At 52.8% G+C, this 19,151-nt stretch overlaps 2 protein-coding genes and 1 long non-coding RNA gene across 3 annotated transcripts; 1 reads left to right on the top strand and 2 right to left on the bottom strand.

Moving 5' to 3' along the window:
• Positions 1 to 1,981: 1,981 nt before the first annotated feature.
• Positions 1,982 to 14,185, top strand: LOC142260432 (uncharacterized; the record flags this gene model as incomplete). The annotated part of the gene is made up of 3 exons (XM_075331909.1): positions 1,982 to 2,046; positions 11,415 to 11,532; positions 11,609 to 14,185. Coding segments are annotated over 3 exons (1,357 nt in total), but the record flags the coding sequence as incomplete, so codon positions are not given.
• Positions 14,136 to 17,394, bottom strand: LOC142260433 (negative elongation factor B-like). Its single transcript, XM_075331910.1, has 4 exons — positions 17,316 to 17,394; positions 15,597 to 15,738; positions 14,629 to 14,737; positions 14,136 to 14,554 (listed from the first exon to the last, which is right to left on the bottom strand). The coding sequence occupies exons 1-4, from the start codon at positions 17,392 to 17,394 to the stop codon at positions 14,414 to 14,416; spliced, it is 471 nt and encodes a 156-aa protein (XP_075188025.1). The 3' UTR covers positions 14,136 to 14,413.
• On the bottom strand, positions 17,393 to 19,044 carry LOC142260434 (uncharacterized). Its single transcript, XR_012728650.1, has 3 exons — positions 18,954 to 19,044; positions 17,719 to 17,861; positions 17,393 to 17,423 (listed from the first exon to the last, which is right to left on the bottom strand). It is a non-coding gene; the product is annotated as an uncharacterized LOC142260434 (long non-coding RNA).
• Between the last annotated feature and the right edge of the window lie 107 nt (positions 19,045 to 19,151).

The following is a 19,151-nucleotide window of genomic DNA, read 5'->3' as shown; positions in this document are numbered from 1 at the left end:
CTTATTACACACACATCCTGAAATCCTCTGTGCTTCTCCCATCACTGTCCTTATCACACACACATCCTGAAATCCTCTGTGCTGCTCCCATCACTGTCCTTATCACACACACATATCCTGAAATCCTCTGTGCTGCTCCCATCACTGTCCATATCACACACACATCCTGAAATCCTCTGTGCTGCAATGCTCCCATCACTGTCCTTATCACACACACATCCTGAAATCCTCTGTGCTGCTCCCATCACTGTCCTTATCACACACACATATCCTGAAATCCTCTGTGCTGCTCCCATCACTGTCCTTATCACACACACATATCCTGAAATCCTCTGTGCTGCTCCCATCACTGTCCATATCACACACACATCCTGAAATCCTTTGTGCTGTGCTGCTCCCATCACTGTCCATATCTCACACACATCCTGAAATCCTCTGTGCTGTGCTGCTCCCATCACTGTCCATATCACACACACATCCTGAAATCCTCTGTGCTGTGCTGCTCCCATCACTGTCCTTATCACACACACATCCTGAAATCCTCTGTGCTGCTCCCATCACTGTCCTTATCACACACACATCCTGAAATCCTCTGTGCTGCTCCCATCACTGTCCTTAGCACACACACATCCTGAAATCCTCTGTGCTGCTCCCATCACTGTCCTTAGCACACACACATCCTGAAATCCTCTGTGCTGCTCCCATCACTGTCCTTATCACACACACAGCGCAGCCCAATGAGTAGTCTGGTCAACACCTCCTACAAGATCACCACCATAATCCAATCCTTAAATACTCTGTGCAGTGTATAAATTGGCCATATTCTTTTAAGCGCTGTGGGCCGTTCCACATATGTATGCTCTGCTGCCCTGAGCGTGCTCGTGTTCTGACACTCCTGGATTGGACATGTTGAGTTCCAGCAGCCCGATCCTCCGCTCTCCTGTCCACACACATTAGCTGTCAGGATCCCCCGCAGAGGTGGGTTTTGGCCCTTATCACTGCCCAGCCCTCACTCTCCAGTATAACTCTGTCCCGTCACACGCTGCCAGCTCCTTATAGAAAATGAGGAATAAATATCCTCCAAAAAGTATGGCTTGCATAGAGCGCTGTTCACACATGCAGATAAGTCACAAGCCTATTAGGTGATGCCCATACTATTAGATCAGGCGGGCTGCCGAGCCGTACCCCACTGTGTATCATGCAGGGACAAACTCTACAACAGAAAGGGGCCCGGCTGCAATCTGTACAAAAAAGAGGTTTTAGTTGGTATTATGGCCATAAAACGGAAGCCTACAACCCTCGTCACGGGAACCTCATGCTTGTAGGTCCCTACTCCTTACATAAGATTACCAGCACTAATAATGGCATGGGACTTTCAGCAGCACAGAGGATGTCAGGAGGCCATTCTGTGGCTTTTGCCTCGCTGATTGCACATTCTGGCTCTGCCCCAATCATACAAACCAGCGTTACGAAATAATCCTGTGTGAGAGGTCCCGGCTCCCGGCCCCTCCATCACTGCTGTCATCTGCTTCACCCAGTGACTCCGGGGAGGAATCCCTAACCTGCGACCTCCCTGTATCCATCCAGGGTGATATCGGGGTGACACGGTACCACTTCTGCTCCTCACCCGCCTTTCTCACACTCAGGAAGGCCAAATTTGCATCATTAAATCATAATTCGCCCCCCACCGTTGTATCAAGCGCCGCTGTGTGTACAGACATCAGACACTAGGAAGCAAAATGTATCCCATTGTCTGAGATGCAACATAGATGTAGCACAGCTGAATCTTAACATTGGGGTGAGTGCACTGCAATTTTTTAAAAACATTTAAAAAATTAGTGTATTTATACGCAGATGTAAGCGAACCCTAAATCTCCTAATCCCCCCGCTATATAGAGATGCTTACTCCTGCTCAGTCTTCCTGACTCTCTTCCTACAATGACGCATTAATGAACTTTTTATTTATATTTTTCTTGCAAAGGTTGAAACTTTTGGACCCTGAAAAAGTGAAGAGTTTGACACCTGCCTCTCGGCTTCATGTTTCAGGTGCGGGTCAGAGGGGAACAGGTCTGTACTGGAAGTGCGACTGTGCTGCGTTCTGTCCAGCGGTCACGTCTGTAATCTGTACAAACCGCATCCAGCCGAGCACCAGCCGTGGCTGTTCATTTGATTAGCCGGCCTTGCCTGTGCCGTTGGGGTGCAGTTGGGTAGGCGGAGGTATGACGTTGGGATGCAGTTGGGTAGGCGGAGGTATGACGTTGGGATGCAGTTGGGTAGGCGGAGGTATGACGTTGGGATGCAGTTGGGTAGGCGGAGGTATGACGTTGGGATGCAGTTGGGTAGGCGGAGGTATGACGTTGGGACGCAGTTGGGTAGGCGGAGGTATGACGTTGGGGTGCAGTTGGGTAGGCGGAGGTATGACATTGGGACGCAGTTGGGTAGGCGGAGGTATGACGTTGGGGCGCAGTTGGGTAGGCGGAGGTATGACGTTGGGATGCAGTTGGGTAGGCGGAGGTATGACGTTGGGATGCAGTTGGGTAGGCGGAGGTATGACGTTGGGATGCAGTTGGGTAGGCGGAGGTATGACGTTGGGATGCAGTTGGGTAGACGGAGGTATGACGTTGGGACGCAGTTGGGTAGGCGGAGGTATGACGTTGGGGTGCAGTTGGGTAGGCGGAGGTATGACGTTGGGATGCAGTTGGGTAGGCGGAGGTATGACGTTGGGGTGCAGTTGGGTAGGCGGAGGTATGACGTTGGGGTGCAGTTGGGTAGGCGGAGGAATTCGGGGCTCTCGTCCAGTGACCGCAGAGTAATGACACGATTGATTCACCTGGTCCTGTGAATAGATTCTCACCAGCGCTTAGATCTCAGTGGTCCCATGATTAAGCGGAGACCCTTTACAGCCGCCTGCTCCAGTCCTCAGGCCTGTAATGGAGAATGTATCAGGAGGAAATTGAGGTCCTGCGGAATTGCTCATTGTGAGGTAAATCCGGAGATATGACGATAAATCATGATATTCAAGTATGTCAGGAAGCCCTCTCCTGGTGTCACCCCCCCTTTCCTTCACACAACTGGTTTAGCAACAAATCCCATGGCCATGTCCTGTGATATGGAAATTAGGTGGCTTTAGGACAATGGACACAGGATGACTCCCTGCCGTCACCCTGTAGTAGGAGCTGCTAGCTAGTTAGCAAGGCTATGGAAATAGCCAGACAGAACGACTCCAGTAAAAAATGGTTCATATCTCGCAAGCCATATTTCCGATAAATATGGCAACCATAAAAATGGTGTCTCCGCATGTGGATGATGCCGGCACACCCTTTTTATGGGAGCAGGACATCGGGAAATGCCCCAGGCGTGATATCAGCCATATGGGAACTCGTAGACAGGTCATGAGTCCCCTCGTTCTGTAGCTAAATTCATAACTGTCACAATGAGAGCATTGGCGTCCGCCTACGACGCTCCCAGGCAAAGTTATGGCCAATATCCCCTTTGCTGGATAATTCTGATCCATGCAGGGGGAGTGGCAGTGCTTCCCTGTGAGGTCACTAAGGTAGGAGGGGACCTGGATTGCCCAGGTTGATAACCCTACTTCGGCCATTTTCCAGTGTTCTTCTGCTCGGGGGCCTGGTTGGGAAAGACCTGTGAGGGAGTTCCTGGAAACCTGGTCTACAGCGCCCCCCTGTGGCCAGACGCACAAGGTAACTGATTGACTTGCATACCTGTTGTAAACCATGCTTTATCTGTAACTGTACTCTGACATATGTATATTCTGTAGATTCCCTATTGTGTATATTGTAGTTTCTAGTGTGCTTTAGGCGATTAAATTATATAATTAATCTTGGGCTGTTCTGTTATCTCGATCTTGAATCCCACGTCTGTGTGTTCGGCTAATAGTTACCGTGAAGCGGTTGGTGGCAGCGAGTTGTGCCAAGGATTATTGTGGGGAGGCCAGTGAGATTCGGGAAGATATTATATATTCCGCCCGCGGAGGTCGGGGGAATATATACCCTACTCTCACCGGGGACCCTTCAATAATCGGCATAAGTAGTATAGCGGCCTCCTTGCTTATGGTCGGGCAATTCCATAATTGGCCTGACTATAAGAGGGGCGCTAGAGAGCGCGTCACGTGCTCTGTCTGTCGGTCGGGAGGTATAAAGGAGGGGTGACCCCCCCTTGCTACCCCCCGATTGTGACGTACTGGTAGCCAGCGCGGGGGATTTCTGAGTGACCCCCCCGGTGGTTTGTGACATATTGGTGGCAAGCGGTGGGATCGAGATAATAGTGTGTGTGAGTGTGAGACCCATACTCCCAGACACTAAAGACTGCCTGCAGCAGCTGTGGCTGCTGGGGTCTTCAGACCAGACCAACACTAGAGTGTCAGAGTGCAGATACTGTAAGGTGTGTGGAGGCATCAGGTGTCAGTTCTGTGTCAGTGACCAAAAGTCTGCAAGAATGGCTGAGAGCACCAGGAGCAAAGCCAAAGGAATGGCCGATGCTCAGGCCAGAGACGATGAGGAGGTTGTCCACGAGGGCCGATGCTCAGGCCAGAGACGATGAGGAGGTTGTCCACGAGTCCTCCAGGAGCTCGACGCCAGAAAACAGCTCTGCAGAGGACATTGCACAACCGGGCACTGCTGGACAAGATGAGGAGCAGCTCGCCCAAGGGTCCTCAACGAGCCAGACGCCAGCCCTCCGCTCTGCAATGGACAGTGAAGCACCAGGCTCCGCAGCGGGCCGCAGATCACCACGTGCCATTCCACCGAGCCTGGGAGGCTCGGATAGCCTTCTTCAAATGGCTATGGCCCTACGCCAGGCTGGAGACCGGGAGGGCTACAAGGAACTCATGGCCGAGCGTGAGCGGCAAGCAGCGCGTGAAGAGCGCCAGGCAGAGCGTAACTACCAGCTGCAGCTAGCTCAGCTCCGGCCCTCATCAGCCACCCGTGACCTTCCAGACACCAAACTTCCAAAGGTCCGTGTTGAGGACTTCCCAGTGCTGGAGAAGGATGGAGACTTGGACTCTTTCTTGACTGCTTTTGAACGGACTTGCTTGCAGCATCATCTGAACAAGGACCAGTGGGCCAAATACCTGACCCCCCGTTTAAGGGGTAAGGCCCTGGATATCCTTGGGGACTTGCCTGCTGAGGCGGATCAGGGCTACGACACCATCAAGCGGGCCCTGATCCAACAGTACAACCTCACCCCGGAGTCCTACCGCAAGAAGTTCCGGACGCTGCAGAAGGGACCAAAGGACTCCTGGGCTGACCACCGGCGGGCACTTGCCCGAGCTGCCGACCACTGGACCCAAGGCCTGCAGCTTTCCACCGGACCGGAGATCCTGGACTTGTTCATCACGGAGCAACTCTTGTGGAACTGCCCTGAGGATCTCCGCCAGTTCATCCGAGACCAGAAGCCAAAGGGATCCACGGCTACAGCTGCCCTGGCAGATGACTACACCAACAATCTGGCTCCTGAAGCCAGGAGAGCAGCCACCAGCAGCACCTGGAGAGGGGGTAAGATGAACTCTGCGACTGCCCCACCTGCCCCTAGACTGCAGGGGGTGTCCCCCTCAACTCCCCTCTCCAGGCCCGTGGCAGAACCAAGACGGTGCCACCAGTGCAACCTACCTGGACACTTCAAGGCCATGTGCCCTCAGCGTCCCAAGGCCCCGGCTCCGTCCCCGTCCCAAGGGCCGCCCAAGGTGTATTGTGTGGGTGGGGGTGGTGGTAGGTCCCTGGACAGCTTCCAACCTGTCACCGTCGGCCAGTCTGTGACCATAGGACTGCGAGACAGCGCCTCGGAGGTGACTCTGGTGCGGCCTGAGATGGTGTCCCCCCAAGACTTGATCCCTGGAAAAACCCTCGCTGTCTCCGGGATTGGAGGCACTGACCCGGCGCTGCCTGTTGCTGACATTTATGTGGACTGGGGCGCAGGGCGAGGGGTGAGGGAGGTGGGGGTAACTGATCGGATCCCTGCAAACGTGCTACTTGGGACAGATTTGGGGCAGATAACCTCCCAGTTTGGGCCCCCCCCAAGGGCTGAACCTTCAGCCCGTACTGACATGACTCCTAACAATGTTAATGTGTTATCTATGAATGATGTAAGGGAGGAGGGAGTGAACTCTGATATTTCTGCTTGCATAGACACACACTCAGCTGCAGCTGTGACAGGGGAGGGGGTCAGAGAAAGGTGTGACAATGCCTCTACAAGTAACCAGCCTGTGAGCTGGGATCTGTTGCCCTCTGCAGGGATAAGCAGAGAGCAGGGTGCTGCAGGGGGAGGACCAGTGTGTGGGGTGGGGGCTACCACAGCAAATGTGGGGTCCCCAGAGATTTCACAGCGGGGTTCTGTTGCTGCAGGAGGGGAACAGGCAGGTGAGATTGGGGCCGGTCCAGGAGCGGAAGTGCTCCCAGGTAAGATCTCGGTGCATGGTTCCCCCACAACCGGGGTGTCAGGAAGCCAGGTAGGTCTGCCTGAACCGGCGACTTGGTCAGGAACGGAGGAGGAGCAGGCACGACCCACGGTCGCAGCGGCTGTGGCCGCTGTCACCCGCAGTGGGAGTGCTGGAAGCCAAGGGGCCTCCCGGAGGTCCGATAGCTCTTCCCCTTCTGACCAAGTGGCAGCCGAGTCAGGTGGAGGCCAGGACACAGGTCCCGGGGTACTGACCGAAGATGTGACAGTCTCGTCGATTCTGGCCACATCTAGTCAGGGGTTTCAGGCAGCGTTAGAAGCTGACGTCAGCCTGAAAGCTCTTAAGGAGCAGGCGGCACAGCCTCCCTCGGACTCGGACCCGGAGCGAGTGGTCTGGGACCAAGGACGGCTGTACCGGGCCACGGTCCAGCAGGGTTCACCGGAGGCGTGGCCCAGGGACCGACAGTTGGTGGTACCCTATCCGTTCCGGACGGAGTTGTTGCGGATCGCACATGAGATTCCGATGGCCGGACACCTAGGGATCGCTAAGACCAAGGCCAGGTTAAACCAGCATTTCTACTGGCCAAAAATGGGGGCCGATGTGGCTGCCTACTGCCGTTCGTGTGAAACCTGTCAGAGAGTGGGGAAGGCGGGGCCACGCCCCAAAGCCCCACTAGTATCTCTGCCAATCATCGATGAGCCTTTCAGGAGGGTGGCTGTGGATCTGGTCGGCCCGCTGGCCATCCCCAGCAGCTCCGGGAAACGCTTCATACTGACGGTAGTGGACTATGCCACCCGGTACCCAGAAGCAGTGGCCTTGTCGTCCATTCGGGCTGACAAGGTGGCCACCGCATTGCTGGAGATTTTCTCCCGAGTGGGTTTTCCCCAGGAAATGCTCACTGACCGGGGGACCCAATTCATGTCCCAGCTGATGGAGGCCCTCTGTAAGCAAGTCCAGGTGCGACATCTGGTGGCCAGCCCGTACCATCCACAGACTAATGGCCTGTGCGAGCGGTTCAATGGCACCTTAAAGCAGATGCTTAAGATGTTGGTCGACTCCCATGGGCGTGACTGGGAGCGGTATCTCCCACACCTGTTATTTGCTTACCGGGAGGTTCCACAGGCCTCAACAGGATTCTCACCGTTTGAGCTCCTGTACGGGCGACGTGTGCGGGGCCCCCTGGCTCTGGTGAAAGAGGCTTGGGAAGGGGATTTGGCCACCCCTGGAGTGTCGGTTATCGAGTATGTCATGCGCTTCCGGGACAAAATGCAGGCCTTGACGCAACTGGTACACGACAATATGGCTCAAGCCCAGGCCGATCAGAAGCGTTGGTACGACCAGAACGCTTGTGAGAGGACCTACCAAGTGGGTCAAAAGGTGTGGGTACTGGTCCCCGTACCACAGGACAAGCTTCAGGCAGCCTGGGAAGGCCCATACCTCGTGTACCAGCAGCTCAACCCTGTGACGTACCTGGTCACCCTGGACCCTGCCCGTGGAAGGCGGAAGCCCTTCCATGTGAACATGATGAAGGCACATCATGAGCGGGAGGCATGTGCGCTCCCCGTGTGCAACCTGCCCGAGGAGGGAGAAGCGGAGACCCTCTTGGATATGCTAGCCCAGGTTAGGGCAGGCGGATCCATTGAGGATGTGGAGGTTGGCCACCAGCTCTTGGAGGACCAACGGTCCCAGCTGTGGGCCGCCCTACTCCCCTTCCGGGGGTTGTTTACCAACCAGCCCGGAAGGACTGACTTGGCTGTCCATCACGTGGACACTGGGGATCATCCCCCGATCCGGCGTTCAGCATATCGGGTCTCCCTGGAGGTGCAGCAACACATGCGCCAGGAGATTGACGAGATGCTGAAGCTGGGGGTGATCCAGGCATCCAACAGCGCTTGGGCCTCGCCTGTAGTCCTCGTCCCTAAGAAGGACCGAACCACTCGGTTCTGCGTGGACTACAGGGGGCTCAATGCGGTCACGGTCGCCGATGCATACCCAATGCCACGCATCGATGACCTGCTCGATCAGTTGGCCGGGGCTCAGTACCTGATCATCATGGATCTGAGCCGGGGATATTGGCAGATCCCCCTGACTCGCAAGGCCAGGGAACGCTCTGCCTTTATTACCCCATTTGGACTGTACGAGTCCACGGTGATGCCATTCGGGATGAGGAATGCCCCTGCCACTTTCCAGCGGATGGTCAACACCCTGCTCAAGGGACTTGAAGGGTACGCGGCCGCGTACCTGGATGACATTGCCGTCTTCAGTCCCACCTGGGAGGACCACCTAGAGCATCTAGCACAGGTGCTCAGGCGGATCCACCGGGCAGGTTTGACCATCAAGCCGGGAAAGTGTCAGCTGGCCATGAGCGAGGTCCAGTACCTCGGTCACCGGGTAGGTGGGGGAACGCTGAAGCCCGAGCCTGAGAAAGTGGAGGCCATCGCATCCTGGCCCACCCCCAGGACCAAGAAGCAGGTGATGTCCTTCTTGGGGACCGCTGGGTACTATAGGAGGTTTGTTCCATGCTATAGTAGCCTGGCAAAGCCCTTGACGGACCTCACCAAGAAGAAGCTGCCCTCTGCAGTCGATTGGACAATGGACTGCGAGACAGCCTTCCGGGCCCTAAAGGACGCCCTGTCCAGCCCGCCCGTGCTACAGGCAGCCGACTTCACGCGGCCGTTTGTAGTACAGACCGACGCCAGTGACTTCGGCCTCGGTGCGGTGCTCAGCCAGGTGGACTCTGCGAGCCAAGAGCACCCAGTCTTGTACCTGAGCAGGAAGCTGTTACCAAGGGAAGTTGCCTATTCCACGATGGAGAAGGAGTGCCTGGCCATAGTGTGGGCCCTGCAGCGTCTGCAACCCTATCTATACGGGCGCCACTTCATCGTGGAGACGGACCACAATCCCCTCAGCTGGTTGCACACCGTCTCTGGGACGAATGGGCGATTGTTGCGATGGAGCCTTGCGCTCCAGCAATACAACTTCACCATTCGCCACAAAAGGGGCCGTGACCACGGTAACGCAGACGGGCTGTCCCGACAAGGAGAGGTCGCGGACGGGCGCACGGGGGAACACCGGAGTGTGCTGCCCCCTAGCGCCCTCAAAAGGGGGGAGGTGTGAGGTAAATCCGGAGATATGACGATAAATCATGATATTCAAGTATGTCAGGAAGCCCTCTCCTGGTGTCACCCCCCCTTTCCTTCACACAACTGGTTTAGCAACAAATCCCATGGCCATGTCCTGTGATATGGAAATTAGGTGGCTTTAGGACAATGGACACAGGATGACTCCCTGCCGTCACCCTGTAGTAGGAGCTGCTAGCTAGTTAGCAAGGCTATGGAAATAGCCAGACAGAACGACTCCAGTAAAAAATGGTTCATATCTCGCAAGCCATATTTCCGATAAATATGGCAACCATAAAAATGGTGTCTCCGCATGTGGACGATGCCGGCACCCCCTTTTTATGGGAGCAGCACATTGGGAAATACCCCAGGCGTGATATCAGCCATATGGGAACTCGTAGACAGGTCATGAGTCCCCTCGTTCTGTAGCTAAATTCATAACTGTCACAATGAGAGCATTGGCGTCCGCCTACGACGCTCCCAGGCCAAGTTATGGCCCATATTCCATGTTGTGAATTTGTCCATAACTCCAGCCAGGGGTGGAGCAGTGCTCCCTGTGAGGTCACTAAGGTAGGAGGGGACCTGGATTTGCCCAGGTTGATAACCCTACTTCGGCCATTTTCCAGTGTTCTTCTGCTCGGGGGCCTGGTTGGGAAAGACCTGTGAGGGAGTTCCTGGAAACCTGGTCTACAGTGCCCCCCTGTGGCCAGACACACAAGGTAACTGATGTAATTGTATACCTGTTTGTAACCCATGCTTTATCTGTAACTGTACTCTGACATATGTATATTCTGTAGATTCCCTATTGTGTATATTGTAGTTTCTAGTGTGCTTTAGGCGATTAAATTATATAATTAATCTTGGGCTGTTCTGTTATCTCGATCTTGAATCCCACGTCTGTGTGTTCGGCTAATAGTTACCGTAAATCGGTTGGTGGCAGCGAGTTGTGCCAAGGATTATTGTGGGGAGGCCAGTGAGATTCGGGAAGATATTATATATTCCGCCCGCGGAGGTCGGGGGAATATATACCCTCCTCTCACCGGGGACCCTTCAATAATCGGCATAAGTAGTATAGCGGCCTCCTTGCTTATTGTCGGGCAATTCCATAATTGGCCTGACTATAAGAGGGGCGCTAGAGAGCGCGTCACGTGCTCTGTCTGTCGGTCGGGAGGTATAAAGGAGGGGTGACCGCCCCTTGCTACCCCCCGATTGTGACGTACTGGTAGCCAGCGCGGGGGATTTCTGAGTGACCCCCCCGGTGGTTCGTGACACTCATTTTCCATCTTTTATGCGGTTTTGACAGCAGCACTGTGTGAATAGATTCATTTCCAGCGGAAAATTTGTGTAAATGAAAAGCTTTATCAAGCGTCTTATAGGTTTTCCGCCGAGCTGCGGGTTCAGGGTGATCCCCGCTCAGACGGGCGCAGTGCCCCCATATTACATTCTCTGCCGAGCTGCAGTTCAGGGCAATCCCCGCTCAGACGGGCGCAGTACCCCCATATTACATTCTCTACTGAGCTGCGGGTTCAGGGCGATCCCCGCTCAGACGGGCGCAGTACCCTGAGCTGGGCTGCATGTGTGAAGGCGCCCTTAAGTGATTAATACATTGCCCTTTGGATAAGTTATTAACCCTTTACATAGCGGTCGGGCTCCACGATGACTTTGGCCACAAGGTCTCATTGTATTGGATTGTGCCCGTGAGACTCCATGTAACATAAATCCGGGACGTGTCGCCGCCCGTCCATACAACCCTACTGGAATTATGATAACACGAAACGTTGCCTTCATAGCGAGCAAGGCCAGGCCTATATACATGGAATTTTTTGCTCTACCAGTCACTGAACACCATCGTATCTCTATGTTCTTGTTTTTTGTGGATTCAGGAGGCGTAAAACAGACCCCAACTCTTCATCAGACCTCCAGAAACAAGCCGCCGCCTCGCAGTGGGAAGAATTCATTACCGAGATCTTCAAGGAAGAGGACGGGGATCGGCAGCAGACGGTGAGCGTGCGGGACGCCATATTTTATGATGCCGGTATATACACTGTAGATCATCTCGTGTATATTTCCCCTCCAGGGAGAATATTAACCCCTCAGGAGCGGTGAAGATTCTGCAGTCGGATGATGTTGACCCCAGAGGCCACGAATTGTGTCACCGGATGAAGCAACTGCTCCTGGATGACCAAGATGGTGATGAATCCAGAAGTGACAATGCCCAACCTGGAGATGGTCCACATGATGCCAGGACCTCTGGTCAGACAGTCCAGGACGGCGCTGGTGGCTTGGAAGACACCAACACACAAGACAATGAGAAGTCCTCACACCCGGCTAACCTCCCAGCAACGGCCGGGCAGATCGATGAGGAAGAGAGGGGAAGGCTAGCGTTCGACTCTAATTCTCCGCCGACTGGAGGTGTCCAAGAACAGGAAGGCTACACGGAGTCACAACCTTCATATCATCAGAAAGACAACCATGGAGTGACAAGCGGCCACGATGAAGGTCCACCTGCCCAACCGAGCAGTCCTGAGAATGTGGTGGATGGGTTATATAGACCAGCTCCAGATGGAGAACCAACCACAGCCACCAGCAGTCATCAAAGTGATGAGTCCAGTCTTGTCCGGCCGGAAGATACTGGTACCAGTGACCAGAAGTCACAACCTGCGTCACTAGAAGGTGAGAATGTCTCAGCGTCCAATTCAGCAGACGGCGATGGATGCAGCGTCATATCAGGGCCCGATCTCCCTCCGGATGAACAAAATGCCTCCAAAACGGGAAGCCAGGATCTGAGAGGACATCACTGGTCAGGAAGCTATGACGTGGTAAGACAAAGCCAAGGAGTCCTGGTGCTGACGAGAAGCACAGATGAAGACGCGGTCTTCATCCCCAAACTCAAGTTCGAGTTCACCCCCGACAACAGCATAGACTGGACGAGGCCGGGGAGCAATAATGGAGGTGCACCCGGAAAGAACGCCCTCCGGGTATTGGACGCATGTACACCTCGAGGACCTACCTTTAGTAAGAGCATGCTGAAGAAGGCCTCCATGTTATACAGTCAAGATGATGTTCCAGCTGGTTCCTCAGAATCTGCCCTGAGGTTCTCCGGTGCTGGAGACACCCCAAGTCTCAGTGCAGGTCCTCCGCAGAGGATTGTGGATCTGTCCATTTCATTCCAGGGTAAATATGAGGAGCAGGAAATTCCGGCAGACGTTCCCAAAATATTACTAACCGAGGAAGACTATGATGAGGACTAGTGTATAGACTGTAAATGGGCCAGTATCCATCTCCGCTATACTCCATGCTTTATACTGCAGCACACCTCAGTATAATAATAGTACTAATATGATTACCTACATTCCTCTTCTGTCCTTACATCCGTGCAGTATTTTATTGAGGTTTATACACATGAATGAGGGTCCATGGCGCTGGGGTGTCTAAATCTACCGGCCCGCGCCCATTCCTGCTGATCCTGGAGCCTATATGATGATTCCTACAGACAGTATTATCCTTCTACCTCTGCTTGCTCTACCGGAGCTGCACTCCCCACCGGGCTAGGATCTGTTCACTTTTTTTTTTTTTTAGTTGGCGGGGAAGGGTGCACCATTTTTCTGAAGTTAGGACCACGATACAGCATATACGTAACACAGAGAATAAAGGAACACAAGGAGATGCCACTTTCCATGCAACCCGGGGTCTCTACTAAATGAGCCAGTCAGAGGGGTTTAAAGGTATTGCTTGACCTCACAATCCGCAGAACGAGGGGTCCGCAGCGATGACTGGAGCGTCTTGGCCCCTTCAACAAAAATGTAAACCCGCTTCAAATCTGCATCAAATAAAGGGGAAAATGGATCAAAACTGTAACAATCAGAGAAGACCATTATTGCAGGAAACGATAAACAGGATTTGGATGAGAATTTTACATTCACATCGATACTATTGCAAATCAGGACAGTCGCCTGCAGAACTTCCAACAGAAAAGGGATTGTTCACTACTTGCACGACAGTGCCCTGCTGTAAAGAAAAGCCGCTTACACTCGCCTCCCACAAAAGTATTCATTCCAACTGTCGGCACCATGTGTACCGGGGCTCTTGTGACGTTCTGCGTCTGCCTCTGAAGCTAATAGACCACAGTGCTCACAACTCCCCTGTAAGGCTCTTTTCTCCAGGGGAAGTGTGATTGAATGAGTGTATTAGTGGACGCAAGTCCCAGTACATGCGATGCCGACAGAGCTGGGATGGATGCGAGTCTGGGAGGCGAGTGTAAGCCATTTATTTCATTAAAGAATAAGTTGCCCAAGTGGTGGACAACCTCTTTAATAACTTGTCCACACGTCGTGGAAATGCTGCAAATTTTCTCTCTGGATTTTTCCCTGTAGTAGCAAAGTAAAATTCTCATCTCCATCTGTTGCAGGGATATACCACAAATCTGACCCTGAATTATCCGGGTATGATACGGATACGTTACAGCAATGTACTCATCATACCGTCCCCTTTAATAAGGTCCTCTGAGTGTAAACAGCACAGGGATTGCGGCATTACTACGCCCTAGATCTATCGGACTTGCTGGAAGATACGCGGCTGCTTTTTTTTTTAAACATTCTGATACATTGAATTGTAAAAATGTTTATTTTAATTTGGTAAAAATAAAAACTATATTTTGACCGGAAGCAGCCGCGTGTTCTGTGCGGACTCCTACCCGGCTATTTCTACCCTATCAGACCAGGAGCAGGCGGGAAAGATTTAGCCAAATGGAGCCTCCCGCAGGGTCCCGGCTGTTAGCTCCGTGTTCCCTTCACTCATGATATAGAAGCCCACGTCTGCTCTGTATCACACACGGTTTTGGCCCCCGAGCATTGTCCGTCACTATACAGTAATCGTGCCCGCTTTATACCACCGGAGGCGTGGGCATGTTGTGCAGCGGCAGCTCCATGGCTGCGGGCTCCGGCTCGGTGGCGGGGGGACTGGGCTTCTTCTGCTGGAGCTTGTCACTCAGCTGGGTATACAGCTCCTTCACTGGATCTCCGCTCTGTAAGAGAAGGGCGCACATGAAAAGAGGCGATTCCTACATTCTAGTAATGGATCCTCTACCCCCCTACTTACTGTTTTGGTCGGTTCCAGGGCCTTCTGTAAAGACTCCAGCTTGGAAGGTGCCACTTTGTGGTGGAGGTGAAGCAGCAGCCGGAGGACGTGTCTGTGAATATTTTCCTTTCTGCAGATATTTTTTTTTTTTAAATAGTATTCAGGTAATAAGTTTGTTTTTTTTTTTCCCCCAACCCCCCCCCTCCCCCTCCCCTCTCCCCGAACCCCCCCCCCTCCCACCTCCCCGAACCCCCCCCCCCTCCCACCTCCCCGAACCCCCCCCCCTCCTCCCCTCTCCCCCAACCCCCCCTCCCCTCTCCCCCAACCCCACCTCCCCTCTCCCCCTCCCCTTTTAGCAGCGCAGCACAGGTCATCTCCATAACCCTCCCATAGTAGTCGATGTTTCAGGCGCCACGTCAGCCGTCCTCAGCGGCGTGACCTCTCCTGAAATACCTGCGCTGCCTGATGGAAACGGCCCGACCCGAAGTTATCAGAACCCCGGGCAAACATTGACTCTGCTCGAGATATTTTCCGTCCAGAAGGAAGGCAACGTCATGCGGTGTTTGCCGTGTTGGGTACACAGGAGAAGGACTATTGACATTGCCAGATCTGACGATAAAATCACGACATCCGACTTGTGGGGGGGGGGTGTCATTACTTATGTTTCTTTCTTTAAAGAGAACCCGTCCAGTCTAATAAATACTGGCATCCCCATAAAGCAGCAACGCTAGATCATCTTTGTCTACAACTTCACATTGAGCTGTTCCTTGGTTATTCCTCCTGGAAATATACGAATTAATTGACAACTGGGTGTCACCAAGTCTGTTATCAATCCAATCCCTGCGGACTTTGTATGGACACATTACACTGGGGGGGGGGGTATTGGCAATGCCCAGGTGTCAATTTATACATTTCCATATCCTACCCTTAGCTCCGCGGAGTGACGGCGGCTGCGGGGTCTGCACCGGGCAATAATATCGGGCACTTACTTGGTGAGAGCGACGAGGAAGAAGCCATCAAATATGTGAGAGCAGAAGTCCTCTGAGACGAACTCCTCAGACAGCAGCGTCAGGTTACTGGTGAAGAGGTGCAGGAAGATGTCAGTGAAGGCCGTGTCATTGTACGTCTCCTCTGGAAACAAGAACGTATTGTCAGTGCAGCGACTCACAAGGAGAGAGGTGCTGTGTGTCCATCTTAAGGAACTTGGGGCCGTTTCACACATCCGGCATTTCACCGGATTGCCGGATCCGTCACTCTCCAGTACAGAGTATTACAGTGCAATGGCACTGTTTTGGAGTGTGACGGATCTGGCAATCTGGCAAAATGCCGGATGTGTGAAACGGGGTGGGGGTGGGTTGTCTTCTAGGCCCCTGCGCCTACCCCCTCGATTTCTTCTTCTAATCACTGATTTAGTGATCTGCCTCCTTTTTGAAATTCTGCACTGCTGCCGCCATCACTGGGGTGATATGCGACGCATAAGCAGTGGGATTCCTCAGACGGTCTTCAATAAAATGGCGCCACAGGCAGTGCATGTGCGGATCAACATTTTAGCTCCATGATCTCTGCATTGAGACAAAATCTCGATCTGCGCATGCGCCGCCTCGGGTGACATTTTATGTACGATCGTGTGGGTGCGCATAATGCGATTCCACAGATGGTCTTCAATAAAATGGCGCCACAGGCAGTGCATATGCGGATGAAGATTTTAGCTCCATGATCTCTGCATTGAGACAAAATCTCGATCTGCGCATGCGCCGCCTTGGGTAACATTTTATGGACGATCGTGTGTGTGCACACAGTGCGATTCCACAGACGGTCTTCAATAAAATGGCGCCACAGGCAGTGCATGTGCGGATCAACATTTTAGCTCCATGATCTCTGCATTGAGACAAAATCTCGATCTGCGCATGCGCCGCCTCGGGTGACATTTTATGTACGATCGTGTGGGTGCGCACAGTGCAATTCCTCAGACGGTCTTCAATAAAATGGCGCCACAGGCAGTGCATGTGCGGATCAAGATCTTAGCTCCATGATCTCGGCATTGAGACAAAATCTCAATCTGCGCATGCACCGCCTTCGGGTGACATTTTATGAACGATCGTGTGTGTGCACACAGTACGATTCCACAAATGATCTTCAATAAAATGGCACAAGAGGCAGCGCAGGCGCAGATCGAGACTTCGGCTTAATGAAGAGGTCATGGAGCTTAAATCTCAATCTGTGCATGCGCCTCCTGCAGCACCATGTTATTAGCAGACAGGATGTATAATCACACTGCACGCGCGCCGCCCACAGCATTGATGGCGGCAGCGGTGCAGAATTCCAAAAAGGAGGCAGGTGACCGAATTATCGGTGACCTGTAGAAGAAGAAGAGGCAGGAGAAGACGACAACAACCCCCAAGTCTAGCCCCGATGCACAGAAGACATCATCAGATGAAACTTTGGAGGAAGATTATTCAATAAGCACAGATTGATCAGCGCCATCAAGGCCTCGGCTTTACTTTACAGTGCTACGTCCTGCTGACCGGTTGTCTGCGGTTGATCACTTCTGCATCGGGAGGCGAGTGCCGCAGAGTCTTCACACAATGCGGATCTTTCCCTGTCCAGCGCCGGTCACTTCTGCGTTTTCACACAGACCCTGGGCTGTAAGCGCTTCCGTGCAGCTGACTGTAAAGCACCAGATCACACGTGGTAACGGCTGCACTTACTGACGGCGGGCAGCAGGCGGAGCAGCGAGTTCTTATTCCTCTGCTTTGTGATGTGGAGCAGGTAGTAGAGTCCGACCATCGCAGGCGATTCTGTTCTCCTGCAGGAACCTGACAGACGGACAACACAACGGTCACCAAAAACTGAGCAGCAAGATCCATACTACAGATATAGGGACACCAAGTGCACTGAAGCCCCCCCCACTTCTGACCGTGCATTACCATAGTGCACCATGCCGAGGAAACCGGCCCCCCTCATACTGCGGAGAAGGCAGCGAGCCGAGGTAACAAGCAGGAAAAGGTGACATTACAAATCCCTCCATTCCCGAGAACAGGGGGGACTTATAATAACAAGTAAATGACAAAGTGATGATGCGACGTCCCTAGGACCCGGCCCCCCACTCACTTGGTGAAGGCATCCGGCAGGGTATTGGGGTACGTGACCGGCACCTTCTCTTCTGTGGGCAACTTGTGTTCTACATTGAACGTGTAGTCATCTACCACCAAGGACATCAGGAGAGGTAAGAACCTGGTGATCAGCTCCGAGTCCTGGAGGAAGGAATAATACACTGGTTAGAAATGGAGAAAGAGGGAGGAAAGGAAAGAAAGGGAGAAAAGAAAGGAAAGTAAGGAAGGGAAGAAAGGAAGGCAAAGAGGGAAGAAAGGAAGGCAAAGAGGGAAGAAAGGAAGGCAAAAAGGGAAGAAAGGAAGGCAAAGAGGGAAGAAAGGGAGGCAAAGAGGGAAGAACGGAAGGCAAAGAAGGAAGAAAGGAAGGCAAGGAGGGAAGAACGGAAGGGAGGAAAGAAAGAACGGAAGGGAGGCGAGGGAGGCAAAGAAAGGAAGGGAGGAAAGGAAAGAAAAGAAAGCAAAAGAGGGAGGCAAAGAAAGGAAGGTAGGAAAAGAAAAAAAGGAGGCAAGGAAGGCAAAGAAGAAAGTGAGGAAAGTAAGAAAGGAAAGAAGGGAGGAAAGGAAGGCAAAGAGGGAAGAACGGAAGGGAGGCAAGGAAAGAAAAGAGGGAAGAAAAGAAGTGAGGAAGGGAAGGCAGGAAAGAAAGGAAGGGAGGGAGGCAAGGAATGCAAAGAGGGAGGCAAAGAAGGGAGGAAAAGAAAGAAAGGAAGGGAGGAAAGGAAAGCAAAAGAGGGAGGCAAAGAAAAAAAGGGAGGCAAGGAAGGCAAAGAGGAAAGGAAGAAAGGAAAGTAAGGAAGGGAAGAAAGGAAAGGAAGGGGGGAAAGAAAGAAAGAAAGGAAGGGAGGCAAGGAAGGCAAAGAGGGAAGAAAGGAAGTGAGGAAGGGAAGGGAGGAAGTAAGAGAGGGAAGAAAGGAAGGCAAAAAAGGAAAGGAAAAGGAAGGCAAAGAGGGAAGAAAGGAAGGCAAAGAAGGAAAGGAAAAGGAAGTAAGAAAGAAAAAACAGCTTCAATGTGTGCGGAGGGTAAACTATTACAAACACGCTTTGTTTCTGGCCAGGTTTTCCCGCTATATATTGGACATTTTGTAATAATTTGGGTCTTTATTTGCCCCTTTTGGGTGGATGGGGGGCAGACACAAGAAAACTAGATATACTCCGCAATACCAGTAATGTGAGTGATAAGTGTGCTGCCCCCTCATGCTCCCAGCGACATCCCACCGCCCTGCTGTGACTCACCAGCTTGGGCTCCCTGAACACCTGACTGTCTATCATGTCCCAGGCTCCGTGCCCCAGTGAAAGCATACGAAGAAGCAGATGCAATTCATGGTTGTCCTGCAAAGAGAAAAGAAAAACAGACACTTCCAAATATTACATAAAAGGTCGAAAAAAATCTCATCAGCTTAGAAGGAAACAGAGCGATGATGATGATGATGA

The sequence above is a fragment of the Anomaloglossus baeobatrachus genome, unplaced genomic scaffold, assembly GCF_048569485.1.
Source record: "Anomaloglossus baeobatrachus isolate aAnoBae1 unplaced genomic scaffold, aAnoBae1.hap1 Scaffold_1034, whole genome shotgun sequence".
Classification (NCBI taxonomy): domain Eukaryota; kingdom Metazoa; phylum Chordata; class Amphibia; order Anura; family Aromobatidae; genus Anomaloglossus; species Anomaloglossus baeobatrachus.
Note: the sequence above shows the minus strand (reverse complement) of the source record. Positions and strands in the feature narration are given on the sequence as shown.